At 61.2% G+C, this 21,140-nt stretch overlaps 1 protein-coding gene across 1 annotated transcript; it reads right to left on the bottom strand.

The window, feature by feature from the left end:
• Positions 1-17,878: 17,878 nt before the first annotated feature.
• Positions 17,879-20,347, bottom strand: LOC105697777. The gene is made up of 3 exons (XM_012421421.1): positions 20,130-20,347; positions 19,806-19,998; positions 17,879-18,106 (listed from the first exon to the last, which is right to left on the bottom strand). Exons 1-3 carry the CDS (start codon positions 20,345-20,347, stop codon positions 17,879-17,881), a joined length of 639 nt encoding a protein of 212 aa, XP_012276844.1.
• Positions 20,348-21,140: the final 793 nt, after the last annotated feature.

The following is a 21,140-nucleotide window of genomic DNA, read 5'->3' on the forward strand; positions in this document are numbered from 1 at the left end:
CTTGGGAGCCGCACGGATATGGAAGACTGCTGTGCTGAACCCTGATCCTTAGAGGACGCCAATGATGGTCACAGCCTCGAATGCAAGCCGAAAGGACCGCGATGGTACACCGGTGATAGACGAGGAACAGGTGGATGGAGAGATACAGCGACTCAAAAAGCTACTTAACCAGCCATCTGGACCCCCTGCCCGTGTTACACGGGGTAGGGAAGGCTTTACCCCTAGGGGGGCGAAAGAAGAAGGACAAACGGTACCCAAGAGATTGATGCGAATGAGGGGCCTGCGCCTGGGGCTGAACATGACCCACTCCCGGCACACGGACATGGGTTTAGCTCATCGGTCGTGGCTGATCCACCGGGAAGGGCGTCTGCAAGGGCTGAATGTATCGACTTATCTGAGGATGAAATGCACACTGGAGGCATAGTGAGCCGCGGCACTCAAACGGAAGATGTGGCACCGACCTAGAGTGACGTTGTTCGCAGGGGTGGCCCTAAGGGTATAGAGCCGAGGATGGCCGGGAAGGATTGGCGTCGCTTGGGGGCATGGAAGAGCTGCACCAGACCTTAGAGGCACGGGAACGCCAGCCCCCGGAAGAGAGGAACGTAACCGTTCTCGGCCGGTTGTTTTAATATCGAAATCGAGCGCCGAGTTTGGCGCTCTAGTTAGGGAGGTAAAAGTGACGGCTGGTATGTTCCCAAACGAAGTTAACGTACGCGCAGTCAGAAGCACCGCTGCGGGCCTCGTGCTCCTGGAGAGGGAGACCGACGAGGGTGCCAACAAAATGTCGGTATTCTTAAGAGTAAACTGGAGTGTAATGCCACGATATGGAAGGGAGGCGATAGGGTCACTCTGAGGATCAGGGGCTTCGATACATGTACCACTCCTGAGGAACTGTTTCGGGCTGTTAACGCCGCCTATGGCGGCGAGATGAGACCTGGGCAGGATCGGACAAGGATCATAAGGGTATATCCGTACCCTAAGCCGACGGGTGGCTGGCGATATCCAGCACATACTGCGCCACTGGACAGGACATGGCAACTTTCGAATCCTTGCTCGGGGAACTGGAGGTTGTGTTGCGAAATGTTGGAGCGACAGTCCACTGCGTTGCGAAGGACTTGAACGCTTGGTCCTGCCTTTGCGGGGCCTGCACTACTGATCGCAGGGGTGCGAGACTGGATGAGTTTATGGTAGCGAATGGTTTTATTAGTTGCCGAGTCGGGAAAGACCCGTCTTTTATCAGGCCCGACGGAAGGGGTACCTCTCACGTTGACGTAACGTTGGGGTCAACTGCAACAGCAAACCCTATATATAACTGGGAGGTGATGGAGGATGAGACACTTAGTGACCATAGATATGTTCAGTTCTGTATAGACCCTGGAGAACATGTTGAGGCCTCCTCCCGACAGGTTCCTCGACGATGGAATATGGCCAAATTTCACTGGGGGGGCGTTTTTGGACAGTTTGGTCCAAAATATGGATGTATCAAGACTCTTAAAAAGAGGTCAAGACCTCGACACGCTCGATGCTTATATAGGATACTTCAGCGACATTATAAGAAAGGCGTGCGATGCGGCTATGCCAAGAAGACGTCTCCAGAAGAGAACGGCCAAATATTGGTGGACTCCGGACATTGCTGCTCTTCGACATGACTGCGTCAGGGCGAGGAGGGCCCTAACTAGGTGTGGCAGGAGGAGGTGTCCAGGCCAGGAGGCGATCAGAAAGGAGAAACATGAGGAATACCGTGATAGCAGGAATGCGCTTAAGAAAACCATCAGACGAAGCAAGAAAGCCTACTGGCTTAGGCTCCTGAACACGCTGGACGGAGATCCCTGGGGGAAACCATATCGCATGGTGATGCGTAAGCTGATACCTACAGCAGCTACGGTACCCAAAGACATTAAGCGACTAAGGGTAATAGTATCTGAACTGTTTCCGCCCCATAGTAATAGCAGGTGGACCTGTCACCAGGATCCGGTGGAGAGAGGCGGGGGCGGAGAGGCTCCTTCCTCCCCTACTGGCGGGCAGGACCTGACGCCTCCAACCTTTACGAGGGAGGAGGTCAGGGCTGCGGCTAGGAGACTTAAGAACCGAAAGACGCCGGGTCCGGATGATATACCGGCGGAGATAATTAAGACCGTCTCATTGGAGGCGGAACAGGTGCTGACCGAAGCTCTCAACAGGTGCTTAAGCGCAGGCTACTTCCCAAAAGCTTGGAAAGTGGCTAGGTTGGCACTTATCCCTAAGGGATATAGGATGGAAATAGGAGTACAGTCAAATACAGGCCGATTTGCCTAATTAGTACCATGGGGAAGCTCTATGAACAGCTGATCTGCAAGGGGATACAGGTGTATATGGAGGCCAATGGAGGACTCAGCGATAACCAGTACGGCTTCCAGCAAGGCAGATCCACGGTACACGCAGTACTGGACTTAGTACAGGATGTCCGCGTTCAGATGGATATAGGAGAGGCCGGGGTCGCTGTGGCGCTGGATATCAAGAACGCATTTAACACCGCCAGTTGGAGGGAAATTGGGATTGCCTTGGAAAATTTGAGGATACCAAGATATATAAGGGAACTAATCGGGAGCTATTTAACCGGGAGACAACTTATAGTGGAACACCGGAATGGAAAGGAGCACTTGAGACTGAGCAGAGGGGTCCCGCAAGGGTCGGTGTTGGGACCCCTCCTCTGGAATATCATATACAATGGACTGCTCAGGATGACCTTCCCAGAAGGCGTCAAGGTGTACTGCTACGCAGACGATACCTTGATCGTGGCCTTTGGTACGGACCCCCACTATGTTGGGTTAATCCTTAACAAAGCGTTAAGACAAATGACTGATTAGCTGTCAACTGTGGGACTGCAAATTGCTCCAGCTAAAACGGAGGCAGTGGTTTTCACTAGGAGGAGACGGTGGCCGGAACCGAACGTGTACATCGACAGGGATAGAATTCAGCTTAGGAAGCAGATGAAGTACCTGGGTGTTATCCTTGACAGTAAGCTCATGTTTGGCCCGCATATTTATGCCATGGCGCAAAGGCTCGGAGGTGTGATCAACAGCCTTCCTGTACTAATGCTGAATGTCCACGGCCCTGGCGAAGCTAAGAGGAGAATGCTAGCGATGGTCGCGGAGTCTATTGCAATGTACGGTGCCCCTGTATGGGCTGATGCGATGAGGGTGCAGACGTACAGGATGGCTCTGTGTAGGGTCCAAAGATTACTGGTAATCAGAATTATACAAGGTTACCGCACTATCTCGGGAGAAGCAGCGTTTGTACAGGCACGGTTCCCTCCATGGGATTTGAAGGCAGAGGAGAGAAGGAACGTGTTTAACATCAGAAGGAACAATACTTCAGGGAATGCCAGATGGCTCTTACAGACTAAGAAGGCGGAAGCGGATGCCACACTCTCCAGATGGCAGGAACGCTGGGAAGCGATCAGTGGCATGGCCAGCTGGACAAAGGAACTTATTCCTCAAATACGGGTGTGGCATAACAAGAAGGAGCTGTGCACGAGTTACTTTGTAACTCAAGCACTTACTGGACACGGCTGCTTCCGCGAATATTTATTCAGAAAATGCAGCATTACGAACGCCGAATGTCTCCACTGTCCGGGAACGACTGACTCGGTCAAGCATGCAGTCATGCACTGTCCAGCATGGCAAACGCAGAGGAATGAAAGTATCCCAGGCGGAGGACCACTAGTGCAGGTAATACAACGGGAGATCGACGGCGATATTTCACGGGGGGACCTATGCTGTGGTTTGAGGGCAGTGCTCGAGGAAAAGGAGAGGACTGATGGTGACGATGGAAGGATACTGAACAGGGACCAGATTATGAATCCATGAATCTGTATCAACTCACGGCGACGCTGGCAACGGATATGGTGGAGGAAGTGGCGGTCTACAATGGCGGTGAACAAGGTAATCCTCTCTGCCTCCCCCCTCTTTCTTCTTCGTCTCCTCTTCCTGCTTCTTCTTCTTCTTCTTCGTCTCCTCTTCCTGCTTCTTCTTCTTCTTCTTCGTCTCCTCTTCCTGCTTCTTCTTCTTCTTCTTCCTCTCCGTTCTCCTCTTCTTTCTTTTCTGCGTATTCTTCCTCTTCCTTCTCCTTCTCTTCCTTCTAGGGACGGCGCGTGTTAGTGTAGGTGAGGGGTTAGGGAGTCTAACCTAACGACCAGAAAGCGTCCCACTCACTCGCAGCGATAGCTGGGGGTGAGGGGAGCAAGTACGGTCGCGGCCATAGCCGGTCCCAAGCCCGGTTGAGAAACGCAGAGGGACCTGACCTGACCCAACCTAACATTTGATTCTTCCTCTCTGCTCCTCTGGACTGGATGGAATGCCTAGCAGCGATTTTCATGGTCCGGAGGCTTGCCAGGTGGGGTGAGAAGAGGAAAAAAAAGGTTAGGTTAGGTTAGGTTAGGTTAGGTTCCCCCTCACGGTGCACCACCTTGACGTGGTGAGGGGGCTTGCGTGGCTCAATGATTCCTGAGGCTGTGCCGGCGGGGGCTTCGGCCCCCGGCAGGTACCAACATGCTGGAGTGACTCAGGGTGTGAGGGTACAGACTAAGAGTGCACCACAACCTGTGCCCAGCTGTCGTATCGTGGCGGAGGGCATTGCAGGCGGGATAACGATACCGGCAACGTTCTCGCATTCTGCGAGGTCATCGCCGGCATACCGTAACCCCTTCGTGTTGTCGTGGACATGTCTCGCGGATACGGAGGAGCCGGGGTCCTTGGCTTAACCGCCCGGGCCACGAGGTAGAAAACCTCTATAAAAAATTACCCCAATCCCAAGGTATGATGCGCGCCGAAGAGATGCGTGACTGAGGGGGAGCTCAGTCTCGACCGATCACCCCCAGGGGCACCTGCCGAACCTCGGGGCGTAAGTAGGCTTTCCCCGGGCAAGGTGGCTCTGCCCGGAGTTGACGTCCTACACTGACCATCTCGTGGGAACAAAAATGAACAAAAACAGTAAACAAAAAACAAAGAAGACGGAAGAGGAGGAGAAAAAGGACGGGACGGCGGAGGCGTCCGGTTCTGCGGTGGCAGGAGTGGGGACAAGGACCACGGCAGCGGGCGGGCGTAAGCAGCGGGGAGTCTCGAGGGAGAGACCGATCAGGGCCGATCGGTCTTTCCTGCTCGAGGCGGCGGATCCGAAGCCGAGGGACGGCACGGATTCCCGCCGGACTTCGCCGGAAAACGAGGCGTCAGGCTCCGGTCCGTCGGCGGCACCGGGGCTTGCGCGGTCCCAATAGCTGTCCCGAGAGGGAGGGGGGGGGGAGAGCTCCGCTCGTCGGACGTCACCGGGGGACGAATAGCGGGGCGGAATAGGAGGATCGCCATACCGAGCGTGAGCAGCCTCGAGGGCCTCTCGGGGGTGATGCGGCCGACACAGGCCGCATCACCCCCTTCCTCCCCCCGGGTGTTCCCGGGGGATAGGGAGTTTGACGGGAACTCGGAGATCGAGAGGTGGAGGCAAAACCCAGGGGGGGCCCACAAACCCTTCAGGTCAAGTAAAAAGTTGTCGACCGACGAGGAGGTGGCCGAAAAATTCCACGAGAGGCCGTCAGCTGACCTCGGGGTCATAACATACGAGGCGTCGGACAAAATAGGCGGAGATATTAAAAACTCCGGGCAAATGCAGGGAACCTTCATAAAAGACCTGCACGAGGACGCCCAAAGGGCAAGAGTGGCCGGATCGGAACTCTACACCAGGACGGCTGCCGGCACGGGCGCGGCGCTGCTGGCGAGGGAAAATCAGCGGCTCCGCGTCCGCATCGAGGAAACCGAGGTCCGAGCCCGGAGCATGGCGGCTGAGCTTGAGCAACTCAAGTCCGCCACGGGCGAAAGGTTGGCGGCGTCAGGCGCAGCCAATGGAAGGGCGTGGCGGAAACGCCCCCCCCCCCCCCCCCCGTGCCGGCGTCGCCGGCTACGGACGAAGGGGCGGATAAGTGGGGCTCGGAGCTCCTCATGGAGGTCCGGGTTCTTATGAGTGAGGCCCTGGCGGAATTTAGGTGGGAGCTCCTCACGGAGTTCCGACGCGGGGTCGCTCCCTCCGCGGGCCCGAAGAAGAAAGGGGGGGAAGGGGCGGGTCAGCCGGTAACGGCGGCTCCTTCCCCTCCAAAAAGATGGGCGCTCCCCCCCCCCCTAAGTATGGGGAAGGAAGGAGCCGGTGGCGGGCTCATCCGGGGCGCGGGACGGCGGGGAAGCTTTCCGGCTGATCAGGGGACCGGAGGTGGTCCCTGGGTCAGCGGTGGTAGGTCGAAGGGCGAAGGCGGAGCAGAAGGGCGAAGAGGGAGAAGAAGGGAGAACAAGAAGGGCGAGGGGATTCCGCCCTCCAAACCCACGGGAGGGGGAGGCGGCGCGGGCGGCGAGGCTGGAATGGGCGCGAGGCCCAAGCCAAGGCCCCGTATCCCGCGCCCTCCCAAGAAGACAGCGGTAACCATTACCGTCCAGCCGGGGGCCTCCACCAGTCTGGTGGAGGCAATGGATAAGGCGAGGAAGGGGGTCTCCCTGGAGGAACTGGGAATCCAGGGGGGCTCCGCCCTCGCAGGGCGGTGACCGGGGCGCTGATTCTGGAGGTCCCGGGACCGGAGAGCCATCGGAAGGCCGGGGACCTCGAAGAGCGCCAATAGGCGCTCCTCGATGCGATAGCGAGGTTCGCATCGCCCGGCCAACCAATATAGCAGAGGTCAGGGTCCGGGACCTCGAGCGTTCGGTGGCCCCGGCCGGTTCTGGGGGCTGCGAGCCGGGGGAAGTCAGGGTCAGGGCCATCAGGCCGTCCCCATCCGGTCTGGGGACAGCATGGGCCCGGCTCCCGGCAGCGGCGGCCTGAAGGCTGGCGAGCACGGGAATGGTGCTGATCGGCTGAACGGCCGTCCGGGTGGAGGCACTGGAGGCGAGACCCCTCCAGTGCTTCAGATGCCTGGAGAGGGGACACGTTTGGGTGACGTGCTCCGGTCCGACAGACCGGAGCACGGTATGCTACGTCTGTGGGGAGGCCGGGCACCTGGCGAGCGCTTGCACTGCGGAGAAGCCCAGGTGCCCGGTCTGCAGAGACCAGGGGAGGCCGGACGGTCACCGCTTCGGAGCCAAGAGCTGCTCCCCGCCCAGACCCAGGGTGCGAGTAGGGCGGATGCCCCCCCCCCCTCGCGGAGAACAGGACCGCGGAGAGGGAGGTAGCGGCGAAGGCGGCGGCAGCCACCGGGGGACGCGTGGCGGAGACCGGAGCCGCGAGAGGGGCCATGGAGATGTAGGCCCTTCTGCGGTGCGGGTTGTGTTGCAGGCAAACGTGGCCCACTCCCGTGGGGCGCAGGACCTTCTGGTCCACGCCCTTTGGGAGGTCGGTGCCGACGTGACCATCGCGGCGGAGCCGCATACGGTCCCCCCTAGCCCTGACTGGGTGGGGGGCGAGTGTGGTTCCATAGCCATCGTGAGGGGCGGGCGGCCTCGGGCCCCACTCCTCGTGCCTCTGGCGCCGGGGGAGGGGTTCGTGGCCGCCGACTGGGACGGCGTGGCCTTGGTCGGGGTGTACACCCGTCCGAGCTGCACCCTGGCGGGGCTTGGCCTCCTGTTGATTAACAGGGGGTCGAGGAGAACGTGCGTTCGCCCGCAGGGGGAGTCCACCGTGGATCTCACGTGGGCTTCCCCGAGTGCCGAGCGCCGTACCTCGGGGTGCAGGGTGGTAGAGGAGATGGAGACCCTATCAGACCATCGGTACATACTGATGAGGGTCTCCCCCCTGCCATCCCTGGCCGTGAAGGTCGCCCCCCCCCGCACCCCGTTGGTCGCGGAGGGCGCTGGACCGGGCCATGTTGGCTGCGGCCGCTGCTGCCACCGAGTGGCGGGGCGGCGCTCCGGCTCCACCCGTCGGTGACGTGGAGGCGGGGGCACGGGTGTTCGGGGAGGACATGGCGCGGATATGCGACTGCGTCATGCCCCGGGCGCATGCGCGATCCCTCCCAAGCGGGCGGCGTACTGGTGGAACGAGGAGATCGCGCGCCTTAGGGCTTTTTGCCATGGCGTGCGCCGCCGGTACGTCCGCTCGCGTCGGCGCCGGCGGTGGGATCCGGAGGAGATGGCGGCCCTGAGGGTGGCGTACCTGGAGGCATCCAGGGCCCTCAGGGTCGCCATCGCTCGAGCGAAGGCCCGGGCGTGGCAGGAGTTACTGGGCGGGCTCGACGGCGACCCTTGGAGGCGCTCGTACAAGTTGGTCCTGGGGAAGCTCAGCCCATGGACGCCACCGGTTGCCAAGACGCTGGGCCCTTCGGTGGTGGGGCGGATCGTGGCGGTCCTCTTCCCCACGGGAGAGGGGAGCGCGCGGCCCGCCCCGGCACCGGCGGCCGGAGCTGTCCGGCACGCCGGAGTGGGGGTCGGGGAGGACGAGCTCGCCCGGGCCGTACGGAAACTCTTGGGGCAGAACACCGCCCCGCGGCCGGACGGTATTCCTGGGACGGCCTGGGCCTTGGCCTCGAAGGAGCTGGTTCTCCGTATAGAGCGCCTGGAGGCGGGGAGGTTCCCCGGCTTGTGGAAAGTTGCGCGCCTGGTCCTTATCAGGCAGCCGGGCAGGCCGGCGGATGAGCCCTCCGCTTAGGTCGGGGCGATCCTGGTCAACTGGGAAGTTTGGCGGGATCGCGGCGAGGGGAGCCTTACCTACCGACTAGTGCAGGTGTTCACCGGACACGGATGTTTCGGGGAATACCTTCACCGAATAGGGCGGTAAGCGGCGGCGCGTTGCTACCATTGCAGGGCCGACCGGGACTCGGCGCAGCACAACTTAGAGGTGTGCCCCGCCTGGGAGGCGGAGCGCCGAGTCCTGGTCGGCGAAGTGGGTGCGGACCTCTCGCTGCCGGCCGTGGTCAAGGCCATGATTGGAGGCGGGGGGCTTGGCAGGCGTCCGTCTCCTGTGAAGCAGTGATGTTCCAGAAGGAGGCGGCCGAAAGGGATAGAGAGCGAGCGGACCCGCCCGATGGCGAGGGGGTGGGCGTGGGCGCCGGGGCCGGAGGGGACTGCAGGGTCCCAAGTACGGGAAACAAGGGGCACGCAGACTCTCCCACCACAATGAGCGGAGCCGAGAGAGACACGTGGCCGCGTCCCACGGCTGATAGATGCGGAGACAAGGGGGAGGGGTCACGGGGGGATTGTGTCCGCCCCCGCCCCTCCCCGGGATAGGGCCCGGAAACCGGGTGTGGCGCGGGGGTACCGCGGTTGCAAGAAACCCGAACCCGCGATCCCCTCCGACGCGCCGATGGCGGCCACCGCGGAGTTCTTAGTGGGTGCGAGTCCCACACTACCCCCGTCCCTCCCTCAGGAGGCGGGGGTGTCCGTCAGGAATTTTCCACACGTAAAAAACAAAAAAGGTTTGGTTAGGTTAGGTTAGGTTAGGTTCGCCAGCAAAGGAGACACCGCCTCTCCTCGGCCAGTTGGTGAGCCTTCTGGATACCAAACTCGGGGCCTTTCGCCGGGAGCTCCTGGCCGAGGTGCGACGGGAGTCCGGAATGGCGGGTGGCCCGAAGAAGGCGGGAGGAAAGAGCGGCGTTAGTCTCCGTCAGGCCCGGCAGCCGACAACGAGCGGGGGCGCTACTGTCTGGGCAAAAGCTACCGAGACGGAACTACCGGCACCGAAGAAGGCGAAAGATCCCACCAGAAAGAAGAGGGGCAAGGGTTAGGGGAAAGAGAAGTGCGCCGCGAAAGACAGCGCCACAGCCGCATCGCAAGCCGACCCTCCGGCGGGGAGGAGGACCCCCCCCCCGGGAGTAAACCCAGACATCCCCTGGTCACAGGTGGTCGGCCGGAAGGCCAGGAAGGACCGACAAGGAGGTACCACCGTGCCATCCGGAGCCGTACCGTCCACCGCCCGGGAGATGACCCTTGAGAAGGAAGGGAAAGGCGGGCAGAAGCCCAGGGTCCACCCCCAAGGGTGCCGAGAACGGCCGCGGTGACGGTGACCGTTACCGAGGATTCGGCCACCACGATCGAGGAGGCGGTGACAAGGGCCAGAGCGGGGCTACAGCTGGAGGATCTCGGGATCGAGGGTGGCCTCAAGGTGCGAAGGGCCATAACCGGTGCTCCAGTTCTCGAAGTTCCCGGGCCCGAGAGCGCCGAAAAAGCACAAAAGCTCGAGGAGGGTCTCAGGACCCTCTTCGCAGAGGGCGACGTGCGAGTGCCCTGCCCGATAAAAACGGTGGAGCTTCGGGTGCGTGGGCTCGAGGACTCCGTCGCCCCCGAGTAGGTCGCGGAGGCAGTCGCCCGAGCGGGAGGCTGTACGCGAGGGGATGTGAGGGTCGGAGACATCCGACCTTCTCGACGGGTTGGGGACCGTCTGGGACCGCTGTCCTGCTTCTGCCGCCAAGAAACTGGCGTTCGAGGGAAAAGTCAGGGTGGGATGGTCCTCCGCAAAAGTGGAGGTCCTAGCCGCACGCCAGTTGCAGTGCTTCCGCTGTCTGGAGCTGGAGCACGTCAGGCAGCGGTGCACGAATTTGGTCGACCGCAGCAGTAAGTCTTATGTCTGCGGGGCGGACGGGCACCAGGCGAGCAAGTGTGAGGCGCCGCCCAACTGTCCGCTGTGTGCGGACCTGGGGCGGTGAGCCTCGCACAGGCTGGGGAGCAAGGGTTGCCCCCCCCCCACCCAAGGGGGCGGAAGAGGACCCAGGCGGCTCCCCCTAGCAAAGGGGGGAAGAAAACGCCGACGCCGGCGCCACCATCCGCCGAGGGACGCGAACGGTCCACGCTCTGTGGGAGGTGGGAACCGAGCTGGCCGTCGCAGCGGAGCCCAACAGCGTTCCCAATAACCCAAACTGGGTGGGGGACGCGTGCGGGCTCGTTGCCATCGTGCGGGACGGACGGTCGCGGTCCCCACCTCTTGCGCTGATTGAGCGCGGTAGGAAATTCGTGGCCATTAACTGGGACGGCACGGCTGCGGTTGGGGTGTACGCCTCCCTTAACCGCTCGCTCGTAGACCTGGAGGAGCAGTTGGACGCGATCGGAAGATGCATAGTCTCCCGATGCCACCCGCGTCTGCTGCTCGTCCTAGGGGATTACAACGCCCGCGCGACGGAGTGGGGGTTCCCCAGGACAAATCCCAGGGGCGATGCCGTCCTGGACTGGGCTGCGGGACTCGGCCTCGTTCTCCTGAATCGAGGCTCGAGGAGCACGTGCGTCCGGGCACAGGGAGAGTCCATAGTGGACCTCTCCTGGGCCTGGCCGGCCGCCGGACGCCGTGTCTCGGGGTGGAGCGTAGCCGACGAGATGGGGACTCTCTCCGTTCACAGATACATCCTGATCGAGGGCTCCTCTCCTCGAGCCCAGGCACGGGTGGCCACTCCCCTCCCACGCCCAGGAAGCTCCGCACAGCCGCGATGGTCGGTAAAAAAGCTCGATCGGGACGCTCTCGCAGCCGCCGTCTCCGTCATCGCCTGGCCGGGGGCGGACCGAGCGATGCCCGCCGTCGTGGACTTGGAGGGGGAGGCGTTCGCGCTCCGCGAGGCGATGACGCAAGCATGCGTCTTCGCAATGCCCCGGGTGCGGCCGTCTCCTCAGCGGCGGACGGCGTACTAGTGATCCGAGGAGATCGCGGGCCTGCGCGCTGCGTGCGTGCGCGTGCGCCGTCGGTACGCCCGCTCGCGCCGTGGGCGGCGACGGGACGAGGATGAGACGGCTAGCCTCTGGGCGCGGTACCGCGACGCGGCCGTAGCCCTGAGGGCGGCCATTGCCGCGGCCAAGGCCCGGGCCTGGGAGGAACTCCTGGCGAGCTCGAGCACCATCCGTGGGGTCGGCCCTATGAAATGATGCTGGGCAAACTTCGCCCATGGGCCCCCCCGATCACGGAGATGCTGGACCCCCAGCTGGTGGGGCCGGTCATCGACGGACTTACCGCACGTGCATGGAGGACTATTCCAGCGGGGATGAGGGCAGCAGTGTATAATATCATCCTAAACTGTCAGCGACTCCCGGGAGTGATCCGGCACTCACGAACAGTCTTCATCCCGAAGAAGGTGGATGCTGTCCAGCCCGGCGACTTCCGGCCAATCTCCATGCCGTCCATCTGCGTCAGGGGTCTCCATAAGATCCTGGCGTGGCGCCTCATGCAGGGACTCCGCCTCTACCCCAGACAACGAGGGTTCATCGCCGCGGATGGCTGTGCAGAAAACGTCCTCCAGCTGGACACCATCCTAGGCGAGCACAGGGCGACCCACAGATCCCTCTACATGGCCTCAGTTGACGTGAGCAAAGCTTTCGACTCCGCCTCGCACCCAGGTCTGCTATCTTCCATTCAAGCACTGGGGGTGCCACAACCCATGGTTGATTATCTTGCGGAGATATACGCAACTGGAGCCACTCGCCTTGAGGGACCGGGCTGGGAATGTGCCCTAATCCATCCTCGTAGGGGGGTTCGACAGGGCGATCCGCTGTCACCCGTTCTGTTCAATTGCGTCATCCACCACATACTGACGCAATTACCGGAGGACGTCGGAGCATCCGCTGGAGCTAGCCGAATCAACGCCTCGGTCTCGGTCGATGCGCCTCAATCCAGACAAGAGCTTCACCATGTCTATGGTGGGACTCGGGCGCAAGAAGAAATACGTCGCTGATTCAGCAGCCCGCTTCACGTCCCCCGGTGGGATTCTTCCGGCCATTGGAAGAACACAACAATGGACCTATCTGGGGGTCCATTTCTCCATGGAGGGCAGCGGGCATTTATTAGCTCGATTTTGTTTTTAGGGCTGATCGCTCCGATCTCCCCCTCTACAGTCTCCAGCCCCACGTTGGACGCCAATTGTAATGGTATGCAGTTGAGTATGAAGAATGAGTCAATTCCTCCGGGTTTTAGTGTTACTTAAATTATGTTATCCAGCCGCGGATATTGGCTGGGTTAAGGTTTTGAGGATTGGGAATTCTACTATTAATCGCAACGTGCGATTTTGAGGATAATAGTGTAGGATTGTAATAGACAGGATTTTAAGAAATGGGATGTAGGTGTGGTCGCTATACCAGACCCACTGGAACACGGACCTGAAAATAATCAAATCAAGCTCATTCGTTCTATTGAGAGTTTCGTCCGTACTCGAATCGAGAGCGGCGATGCTCGGTCATCGAGTTTGGGATGAAACTCTACAGAACGACCTCTCGTCCAGACAACGGTTCGGCTCGGATAGTGAGTGGCGATACTCGGTCACCGAGGGACGTGCAGTTCCTCAACTAGGATCTTTCGCGGTTTTTGAATGTTTTAAAACGAAGACCCATCGTGACGCGCGCTCGCGTCTTTCCGGATTCGTCCGATAATCTGGGAGAATAACGTTTCCCGGTCTACTCGCGTTCGCGGTTCTAATTCAAGAGAAAGTTCCGTCCTCGGTGCTTCGCGATCGCGGCTCGTGGCCCCCTCTCCCTGAGGCCCCCCACCTACCCGCAGGTATTACCGCGCATGCTCGAATATCGCCGAATTACTGGTCCTAACGTACAGTGGCGCATGTTATCCACCTGACCCGTTACAATATATTTCTATTATTTCTATATAAATACGTGTGTGTGAACCCTATTGTATTCCCTTAGATGTAAGGGGATTCAACTTAAAGTAAGGGGAACAGTTGCGATTGACTTCAATGATTAAAATACCGAGGCACGCGAATTAACTGCGAATCGACCGCGAATCACTTGCGAATTAAACGCGAGTCGGACGCGACAACTAGATGTTGATTACGCTAGGAACGCGTCACGACGATTGTATTATTGGGCAAATTATTAGTCCGCAGGCAGAGACGCGAGAACGGTCTGAATCCGCGCGTAATAAAAGTAGTAAGCCGCGCGCCGGGGAGCCCACCACGTGGTCCCAGCGCCATTCATTAGCGGTCGATTAACAATAGTGGGTCCGGCCGGCCGCCGTGGGTCACGGCCTGGAGGTCGCGGCCCATTCACTCGATTAAGCGCGGCGGAGCGCCTCAACACATGGGACGCACCGGCGGGGGAAAGGGAAACCGGCCCGCGTGGCGCGAGACCACGCGGCGCCGAGGAGATTTAAAGGCCCGATAGGTATAAGACTGTCGCGATTACGGCAAACATAGCCGAGTAATAATGTTTTTAGTTAATAACAAATTGGGGGATGCGCCGCCAGTGTCCACGAGTCGTGCGATTACTAATCGAGCCGCCATCTAAATAATCCGACCATTTTCAGCGTTCTGCTATTATTAATAAAGAAGTTACAGAACCCATAAATCAAGCGCTGACAGATCGACACGTGCCACTGCAGTCGGGCCCGAAGGGAGGCGGCCGGCACGTGCCGTCCAAGGTTATCGAGAAATTTTGATCATGCAACAGGTGCAGCTAGACATTCCAATGCGATTTCCTCGTGAACGCATTGAGGTAATTAGATTCTGATTTCAGATTATGTATCAGAATCGTGAGGAGAACCGACTTCCCTCGCGAACGATTCCGATACGATATGTTAAAGCATAAATCGTTGACAGGTGTCAATGATTTATGACTTGATAAATCATTAACTAATGGACCGGCGACGCTATCATTTTAAGGCTAGATTTGTACTAAGGAAGGTATACGAACGCCCTAGTTGCTGATCGCGTAATGATCAAATTTGAGAATTTATTATAAACAATCGATCAAGAACCCGGTCGAATTCAAGTATGCGGGATTGTGCGTTCGTTGCGCAACGGGTAGACATATCGGTCCCCGTTTATAGAGTTTACAAAGTTATCTCCGTTTGAGAAATAAACGTCAAAATGTAAAAGGGGAGGGGGGCGTTTACAAGTTACAATTGTTAAACGAAAGCCTCCCCGAACTTCTGCCCTAGGGGAATTGAACCAGGGGGTTACACGAAGAACTTTGAGCTAATCGCGGAATCCGTGCGATTAGCGGTTTGGCTGTTGTCAAGGCCATCAATCAAAGTTGACAGGTCGCCTGGGTATATAAGGGGACTCGAAGCCACCCACATCAATTCGCAACCAGTAGCCATCTAAAGTTGCCGTCCGCGCCCCGTGGCCTATTGGTTCCCGGGCCGTTCAGAGCGCCGCGAGTCGAGTCCACGGGACTGAATACGGGGGATAAGTGTTAAAAGATTTAAAAATACGATCACTGTTGGAAGCCCCGACATATCCGAATTAATAAGAGTTGATAAAAGTTGAAGTAATAATTGCCGTCGAAAGTACGACGAGTTAGGTATTAGTGACTAGTACGTGGGAACAACGTTGCGAAGTGCGACGCCGCTGAAGCTCACTCGTTAAGGTCCGCGAAGTACCGTGTGACCGTTCGTTTGTTGATGACCATTGCGTCCTAATTGTTGTTGAATAAAGAGTTTAACGGAGTATCGCGTTGATTAATTCAACCCGAGTTAGAAGAATTCCTGGTCATCCGGAAGGTTCTCTCTCTTCGGATCAGCCCGAAGGGTGGACCAGACGACGAAGCGACTAAACCATACCTTGGTGTTTAATAGGTCAAAACACCTGGCGACCACATAAAAGGAAACGAAGTTCGTGCCTTCGCGGGACACCCGTGGCACACCAGAAGATTAATTATTTTTTATTGCAACTCATAATCAGAAGTCCGATAACTGAGGCTCCGATCAAGAACCTGCGCTGTCTCACGGGAAGCGACTACCGGCGAGGGTCCGGGGAAAAGTGTTGACCTCTCGTTGCAGGGAATCGGCTGACCTTAACCCCCGAGACTCGGGCCCCGCTAACCAGTTACGACCTAACCTTTTTTTTTTACGAGAATATCCCTGACGGACACCACCGCCTCCTGAGGGAGGGGCGGGGTGTCGTGCTTGCACCCAATAAAAACTCCTCGGTGGCCACCTTCCGCGCATTAGTGGGGGCCACGGGATCGGTTGCGGAACTGCGGCTCCCCCGCGCCCCGTCCGGTACCCGGGCTCGTCCCGGGGGGGACACAGCGTCCCCCCGGCAACGGTTGTTTTTCGCCGGCGGGGCGGGGCCACACCGTCCCGCCGGCACCTCTCGGGATCGCGTTCAATGGGGTCCCGAGCCCTCACCTTGGACCCCTGCGACCCCCGCGACCGGCCGTGGGAACCCCCCAAAAGTGGGGGCTGTGACCGAGCCGCCGCTCCCGGGGGTCGGCGTGCAATGGGGACTACCGTCCTCTGCCGACCCCGGCGGCGAGGGCTGCAAACGGGGCCAGGTACTCGTTCCCCCGGCCCCTCACCATCACCGCCACTGGAACTCACTCAAAAAGTGAGGAGGGTGTGCAGCATCCACCGGGGATGTAGCGGAACGTACCGCCATCCCGGGCGACGATACCCCCTGTCCTTCCGGGTCGGGCTGCTCCGCGCCGCTCCTGTGCTCGAATGGGCCAGATCCGTCCGGTGCGCGGGGACCGTTAGACGGCGGCGACTTCCATCGCCACCGCTGTTCCCCCGCCCCCCGAGGTCACCGGAGCAGCCACCATTGTCGGACCGGTCGCCGGGGGAGCCGTTCCTTCCATCAAGCCCTTCCGGGGGGGGGGGGGGAGCGCACTGTGCGCTCCCCAGCCTAAGCGCGCCGGCCGCTCTGCGTCCGAACATATCGAACACTTGGGCGGGGCCGCGCACCGACTCGGTTTGTGTCCCGGGTCTCCGCATAGATAGCAGAGCCCGGAGCGATCCACACCAATGCACCGCTGCCTCACGTGCCCCTTTTCGAGACAGCGAAAACACTGGAGAGGGCGAGCGGCCAGGACCTCCACTTTCGCTGAGGTCCACCCTACCCGAACCCTCCCGGCGACAGCAAGCTTGCGCGCAGCCGCCACGGGGCACTGCACCCAGATGGTGCCCAGTCCGTTAGGGGCGGACTGGACTTCGCGGATTTTCACCTCCCCCAACGGACATTCTCCCGCCGCCGCGACCTCCTTCGAGGGGACGGAGTCCTCCAAACCCCGAAGGCGGATCTCCGCCCTATTGGTGGCTCTGGCAACCCGCACCTCCGTCCCCCCGAAAACCTCCCTGAGGTGGCCCTCCAGGGTCTGTGCCTTTTTGGCTCCCTCGGGGCCGGGGATCCCCAGGATAAGGCCCCCGGTTACGGCCCTTTTCAGCTTCACCTCCTCTAAGCCGATGTCGGTCAGCCGGATTTTCTCCTGGGTGGCCGACATCACCTACCCGTACGTAAAGCTCCCCGCCGTCGGGACCAGTCAGGGTGACCGCCGCCGTTCGGAGAGGGCGCGGCGGGCGCGGAGCGGCTTTCTTGCCCGCTCGAGGCGCCTGAACTGGCGGTCGCGGGGCGGGAGCTGGGGCCTTCGCCCCACCCTGCTTCGCCTTGCGGTCCACCACCGTTGCCCACGTCTCCTACCGCGGGCCCCGGGCATCTCCCGGAGCGGACGCAGCAGGCGTCTTCGACGCCGTCGAAGAGAGGAGCCACCCCGCCGGCGCTCCACTGGCCTTCGGGGCACTGTTGGCCCTGACCTTGGTTACCCTTGCCGCTTTAGGCGCCCTTGGCTTCCGCGGCTCCTTCGGAGCCTTAGGCGCCCTTAGCGTCCCCGGCGCCGGCACCGTCCCCATCTCCTTCCGCGCCTCGGTGGGCGTCGCGGTCTCCATTTCCGCGGGAGCCGCCTCCTGCCCCTTTACAGGGGGGGGGGAAGAGCCCCCACTCGCAGATCTGCGGGTCCACGAGGTCCCCGACTCTCTGCACAAGCAGTTCCTCGGAGACCTCGTCGGTGGATCGGCCGCCCGTCCCGCCGCTCCTGCTCGCGCGCGGTGCCCCTGATGGAACAGGCATAGCGGCTTTCCGGAGGGTCTCGACCTCCTCCCGGAACCGGGCCATCTCCTTCTCGAGGTCCTTCACCCGGCTTCTCATCCGGGTGTTATCCCTCTCCAGGCGCTTCACCTCGCCGTCCGCGGTGGTTCGCAACACCAACTCGGCGGTGTTGGCGCTCACCTTCTCGGACGCTTACAGCAGGCACCTCTGCAAGGAGGCCTTGAGGCCGGAGGAAGCGCCGGCAACACGCTCCACCGCCGTCGACTCCTCGAGGGTCTCCGCCCCGAGGGCCGCGTAAGGCTGGTGACGCGCCCTCTCCGCCAGCTCCTCCGTGAACGGAAGGGGCTCGCTCGACCAAGAAGGCGGCTTCGGCGGCCGCGTCCGGTAGAAGAAAGCCTCCTCCTGGTCCAATTCCCATTCCTGGAGACGCACCTCCAGGACACGGCTCTTGGCCTCAGCGTGGCCGACGTATTCCCCCGTAGTGGGGGGTCGGCCCCGCTTGCGGCGCTGCCGGCCCTCCAGGAGCGCCGCCAGAAAGGAGGCGTCGGTATCCTTCCCGTCGTCAAAGGAGGACTGCGACGCCCCGCCCTCCGACGGGGCGAGCGAAGCGTTGGACCCTCTCTACATCGCCTCATCTTCGAGCCTGGCCACTCGCACGACCGGACTGCGAGTTCCGCTCCCTCTCGGGCTGGGCAGAGGAGTGCTGGGGTCGGAGCTCCAGCCCCCGTAGTCCGAGCCTATCGCCTCCTCTCTCTCGCCCGAAGGCCCACCGTCAGTTTTTGGGTTAATTTTATCCATTTGATTCCCACGAGCACAGCGGGAAATGTGCGTCACCACGGCCAGAGCCCCCATTGCACCGTGGAAGCCTGATTACACCCCGGGGTTCGGCAGGTGCTCCGGGGGTTGATCGCTTATGACTGAGCCCCCCCCCCTCAACCATGCATTCTTCGGCGCGCATCATACATTGAGATTGGGGTAACTTTTTATAGAGGTTTTCTTCCTCGTGGCCCGGGCGGTTAAGCCAAGGCACCCGGCCCCTCCGTGTCCGCGAGACATGTCCACGACAACACGAGGGGATTACGGTGTGACGGTGACGCCTGCGCCAAACGCTGGAACGCCAGCGGTATCGTTATCCCGTGTGCAACGCCTTCCGCCACGATACGACAGCTTGGCACGGGTTTGGTGCCCTCTCAGTCTGGACCCTCACCTTGAGCCACTCCGGCAAGGTAGGATCTGCCAGGGGCCGAAGCCCCCGCCGACACAGCCTCAGGGATCATTGACCCACGCAAGCTCCCTTACCACGACAAGGTGATGCACCACGAGGGGGTGACATGACCTTTTTTTTTTTTTTACGAGGAGAAAATCCTTGACGGACACCCCCGCCCGCGGGGTGGGACGGAGATAGTGTGGGGCTCGCACGCACTAAAAACTCCTCGGTGGCCGCCATCAGCGCAAAGGCGGGGCGGGGGCTACGGGATCGGTTGCGCAACCGCTGCCCTCCTGCACCATACTCGTTTACGGGCCCATCCCGGGGGGGACGGAAAGTCCCCTCAGAAAACAAATCTAATCTTGCCGACGGGGCGAGGCCACGCCGCCCCGCCGGCACCTCTCGAGATCGTGTGCAATGGGGCCCCAAGCCCTCACTCGAGACCCCTGCGATCCCCGCGGCCGGCCACGGGAACCCCCAAGTGGGGGGTCTTGACCGAGCCGCCGCTTTCGGGGTCGACGTGCAGTGGGGACTCTCGTCCCCTGCCGACCCAGGCGGCGAGGGCTGCAAGCGGGGCCAGGTACTCGATCCCCCGGCCTCTCACCCCCGACGCCTCGAGAGCTCATTTTAAAAAAATGAGCGAGCGGGGCGGGGCGCCTATCTGAAAGGTGGCGGAAGACTCGCCACCCCCGGACGACGCCGCCGCCCCGCCCTCCCCTGGCGGGCGGGATCGGCCATCTCCCGATCCCGCTCCGCGGCCTCCTTCTGCAGCATCACTTGCTCGCAGAAGGAGGCCACCGCCTCCTACGACCTCTCGTCGCGGGCCATCGCGCCGACGACGGCCGGCAACGAGAGGTCCCCACCGATTATTTGGAGCAGGACACGACGCTCCCCCTCCCAGGTGGGACACACCTCGAGGGTGTGTTGCGCCGTGTCCCGCTCCGCGTCGCAGTGATGGCAGCGCGCCGTCGCTTCCCGACCTATGCGACACAGGTACTCCCCGAAACACCCGTGTCCGGTGAGCACCTGCGTCAGTCGGTAGGTGTGCCTACCATGGCCACGGTCCAGCCAGCTATCCCAGCTGGCCAGCACCGCCCCGACCGCCCTGTACCCGGCAGAACCGGCTAACCGGTCCCGCCACTTGGCTCGGGCAAGACGTCGGGCCTGGAGCTTAATTGCCGCCTCGACCGCCAGCCCTAACGGGCCCGCCCCTCCCGGCGGAGTTCGCGGACGCACTGATAAACTGTCGCGTCCGCCTCCGCCTGGAGACCAAAGGGCAGGATACCCGCCAGGGCAGACGCCGCCTCGTGGGAGAGCGTGCGGTACCTGCGGACGACCCGGATGGCCAGCCTGCGCTGTAGCCGGCGCAGCACCTTCTTGCTGAGCCGGCTGACCCTCAGGTCGCCCGCCCACACCGGCGAACCATACAATAGCATGGACCGCACGATCCCCATGTAGAGGCTGCGTATCCTCTCGTCAGCCCATGACTTCTCAGAGGCCTGTACGCCACTGAAAGAGGCGCCACTGAAAGAGAAGGATCGGGAGATGGCCGATCCCGCCCGCCAGGGGAGGGCGGGGCGGTGGCGTCGTCCGGGGGTGGCGGGTCTTCCGCCACCTTTCGGATACCCCGTTCGCTCATTTTTTGGAGTGAGCTCTCGAGGCGTCGTGGGTGAGGCGCTGGGGAATTGAGTATCTAGGCCCGTTTGGAGCCCTCGCCGCCTGGGTCGGCAGGGGACGAGAGTCCCAACTGCACGTCGACCCCGAGAGCGGTGGCTCGGTCGCGGGGATCGCAGGGGTCTCGAGTGAGGGCTCGGGTCCCCACTGCACGCGATCCCGAGTGGTGCCGGCGAGACGGTGTGGCCCCGCTCCGTCGGCGAAGAACAACTGATGCCGGGGGGACGCAATGTCCTCCCCGAGACGACCCCGGATTCCGGGCGGGGCGCGGGGGGGCCGCGGTTGCGCAACCGATCCCGCAGCCCTCCCCTAATGCGCCGAGGGTGGCCACCGAGGAGTTTTTAGTGGGTGCAAGCCCCACACTACCCACGCCCCTCCTTCGGGGGCGGGGGTGTCCGTCAGGGATTTTCTCCTTGTAAAAGAAAAAAATGGTCAGGTCCCCCCTCGTGCTCACTACCTTGGCGTGGTGAGGGGGCTTGCGTGCTACAATGATCCCAGCGGCTATACCGGCGGAGGGCCGAGGCCCTCCGGCAGGTGCTACCATGCCGGAGCAGACATTGGGGGAGTAGCCAG

The sequence above is a fragment of the Orussus abietinus genome, unplaced genomic scaffold (assembly GCF_000612105.2).
Source record: "Orussus abietinus isolate OABI.00-Male unplaced genomic scaffold, Oabi_2.0 scaffold340, whole genome shotgun sequence".
Classification (NCBI taxonomy): Eukaryota; Metazoa; Arthropoda; class Insecta; order Hymenoptera; family Orussidae; genus Orussus; species Orussus abietinus.

Bases quoted from the DNA above. Each gene is read 5' to 3' on its own strand.
- LOC105697777 (XM_012421421.1), bottom strand. From the start codon at position 20,347: ATGGGGATCGTGCGGTCCATGCTATTGTATGGTTCGCCGGTGTGGGCG. The intron at 19,999-20,129 runs GTGCGTCCGCGA...TGCCGGGTACAG, and splicing joins GCGGACGCGACAGTTTATCA to GGCGGTCGGGGCGGTGCTGG. The intron at 18,107-19,805 runs GTGTGTCCCACC...GTGCGTCTCCAG, and splicing joins CGGCGCAACACACCCTCGAG to GAATGGGAATTGGACCAGGA.